Raw genomic sequence first — 2,500 nt, forward strand, 5'->3', positions numbered from 1 at the left:
ACCATTTTGTTCAGTGTCCTAATCAAGAGTTTAGATAGAGTTGGGAGGTAACAACCATGAATGCTTTCCTCTTGAATGCATAACTGGTTATTGCAACCAACAGAAAAAATAGTGGAACAGCCAGCCCACTTGATTTTGTTTAAGAAATAAGGAAAACATCAGATATATTCCTCTTTTCATGTTTATGAAAATGTATCTATAGGTAATATAGTGTGTTACCACGACAACAACAACATCAAATCAATAGAGAAAGTCAAGTACCAAATTGACATCAGTCAGAGGATGAATAATAATTCATCATACAGGAATAATCAATTAATATAATAAATTGATATGATCATTGTAACCTTGCAATTCATTACCTTACCAAGTTGTTTAATTAATTAAATAGGAGTTTTTAGTTCTTCACAGAGCATGTTTCAAATCAGATAACACTCACATTGGAGATTAATTAAAACTCTTTGACTCCCAAGCTGGCCTGAACCGGCCAGACTTCTTACGCTGTCTGATGCCAGACGATTTTAATCCTCAACGGGGAATCCCCGGGAGTCAATGGGTTAAGGTATGATTATTAAAAAAACATAAACAGGGGCTGACTAGTGTTTTGCATATTCATGCTTCTGACAGGAATGACCACAAATTCATGGCACCATTTGTACTAAAACCTAAGCCCCCATACTCTCCTGAAAAAGTACAATTCCATCCCAAGATGCAAAACTCATTTTGTTTGTTAGTCAAAATGGAACCTACTCATTCCCCATGTGGAAGATTTTGCTGTTCCATTAAGCAGAAAGTTTCCACTGCGTTTTCCATTTAAAGTGAAAGTACTTTTTGACATAATAATTTTACATTATACAGACCTTGGATACATCTCAGTGCCTAAACTACGGGCAAAAGTGATTTGATTGCTTTCACTTTTACTGCGCCAAATTCAATTAGCCACATTTAAAGTAATTAACTCTAAATTATTGATTCAATATTAAACTGTTAGGGCAAATGTTGATAAACACGTTACAACCCATTAAATCTTACTCAAACACTCTGCTGTCATTCTGGTCTCCCCAAATTAGAATCTCAGCTATAGACCGCAAGGTTTCCACAAGTAAGCCTCGGTTGGTTTCATTCACAGTCGAATTCTTGGTGAGAACGTAGTGAAGATATCTAAATATCGACAGATTAAAAGTTTGTAAACAAAGACATGCCAGACTTCCCCAATAGTGATAATACGTTATATAGTACATACAACAGTGAAAAAAACAGCGGCGGAGAAGTTTGAGACTATTTATTCGAATGGAAATAGACGCCGACTAGCGAGTACGATAATTTAATTTTAATACTAAAAATATTACATTGCTAGAACTGAGTAAGCAGACATTAGCTTCATAATCAGCGCTAAAGGAGGTCCAAGCACAAACTTATCCCTCTTTCATACCTTAACTGTTCCAAGGAATGAGCTTTTTTGGGCTTCCACAGAACGTCAGATATCCAGTTCTTCTGGCGCTGAAACATTTCACCGTCCAGCTTGCTAATCGATGGAAAAACGGCGACAAAAGAGAATGGCAGAATTTAAAAACAACAGTCAGACATCTTGATGTTCTGGTTCCACGTCACGTGATGAAACCGCGATCGTCCAGCTGAAAATTGGTGTGTTGTTACACAAAATAGTCTTGACCTTGGAAAGAGGCATCAAACTTCGCACCGATGCTCGTCTAGTTGTGTACGATGTCCCAATCGGTTGATCGCCTCAAACAGCTGGAAGAGATCGAAAAGGTGCGTGGACTTTTCTCCTGTTTCACATTTTGTAATTGCAGTAATTACGTGAACAAGTCGCAAGGCAATGTTCTGTAGTTCAGGACGTCATCGTGATGTACGTTTAAAAAAGTATTTCTTTGCGTTATCAGGATGTAGTAAAAGTCATTAGAAGTGCTGGAGAAACTTTAGAAGAACTATCAAAAGATAATCCGTCAGAGGACAGAATCAATTCAACAGCCACCAAGTTTTTGAAATCTTTAGAGGTATAAAACAGTCATTAGCTTTAGTTTGAAGAGCGTAAATAAGTGTGCAATTCTCTATTTTCGAATTCCCCATAATACACTTTGTTTGCCCCCCAAATTTTGCATAAGCCATTGTTTTCAAATACGCTTGGGAATATGCAGTGTCCCCAAGAGCATTTGAAAACAATAGTTTATGCAAAATTTGGGGGGCAAACAAAGTGTATTATGGGGAATTCGAAAATAGAGAATGGATTTAAGTGATTCCTTGCTTTTGCACCGTGCATCTCACACTGCGCACAACATTGCGACTTCGGAGATGGCGGCGTTTCACCCCAGCCATCTGGAGAGAGGCAGTAAAGGCCGCTTAAATTGCTGTTCAAGAGCTTTTAAGAGCAATCATGATAACTCTTCGCGGTTAAGAAGGTGTTGTTTTGGAACTCGCCCCAGTCCTTTCGAGGAAAATGATCATTTCAAAGCCATTGCCCCTTTGCCATGCATTATCATAG

General features: G+C 38.2%; 2 protein-coding genes across 2 annotated transcripts in view; one reads left to right on the forward strand and one right to left on the reverse strand.

Annotated features, from left to right (window-relative positions):
* Nucleotides 1-1,638, reverse strand: part of LOC137970085 (protein CLEC16A-like) — a 36,526-nt gene extending 34,888 nt beyond the window's left edge. The window contains exons 1-2 of the mRNA XM_068816560.1: nucleotides 1,433-1,638; nucleotides 1,033-1,161 (exon numbers count right to left, since the gene is read on the reverse strand). Coding sequence (XP_068672661.1) covers nucleotides 1,033-1,161; nucleotides 1,433-1,509 — 206 coding nt within the window. The 5' untranslated portion in view covers nucleotides 1,510-1,638. The remainder of the gene's footprint in view (nucleotides 1-1,032; nucleotides 1,162-1,432) is intronic.
* The window catches only part of LOC137970106 (mediator of RNA polymerase II transcription subunit 11-like), a 7,332-nt gene continuing 6,470 nt past the window's right edge, over nucleotides 1,639-2,500 (forward strand). Inside the window, exons 1-2 of the mRNA XM_068816586.1 lie at nucleotides 1,639-1,770; nucleotides 1,902-2,015. Of these exons, the coding sequence (XP_068672687.1) occupies nucleotides 1,723-1,770; nucleotides 1,902-2,015 (162 nt within the window). The 5' untranslated portion in view covers nucleotides 1,639-1,722. The remainder of the gene's footprint in view (nucleotides 1,771-1,901; nucleotides 2,016-2,500) is intronic.

Source organism: Montipora foliosa, chromosome 9 (assembly GCF_036669935.1).
Source record: "Montipora foliosa isolate CH-2021 chromosome 9, ASM3666993v2, whole genome shotgun sequence".
Lineage (NCBI taxonomy): Eukaryota > Metazoa > Cnidaria > Anthozoa > Scleractinia > Acroporidae > Montipora > Montipora foliosa.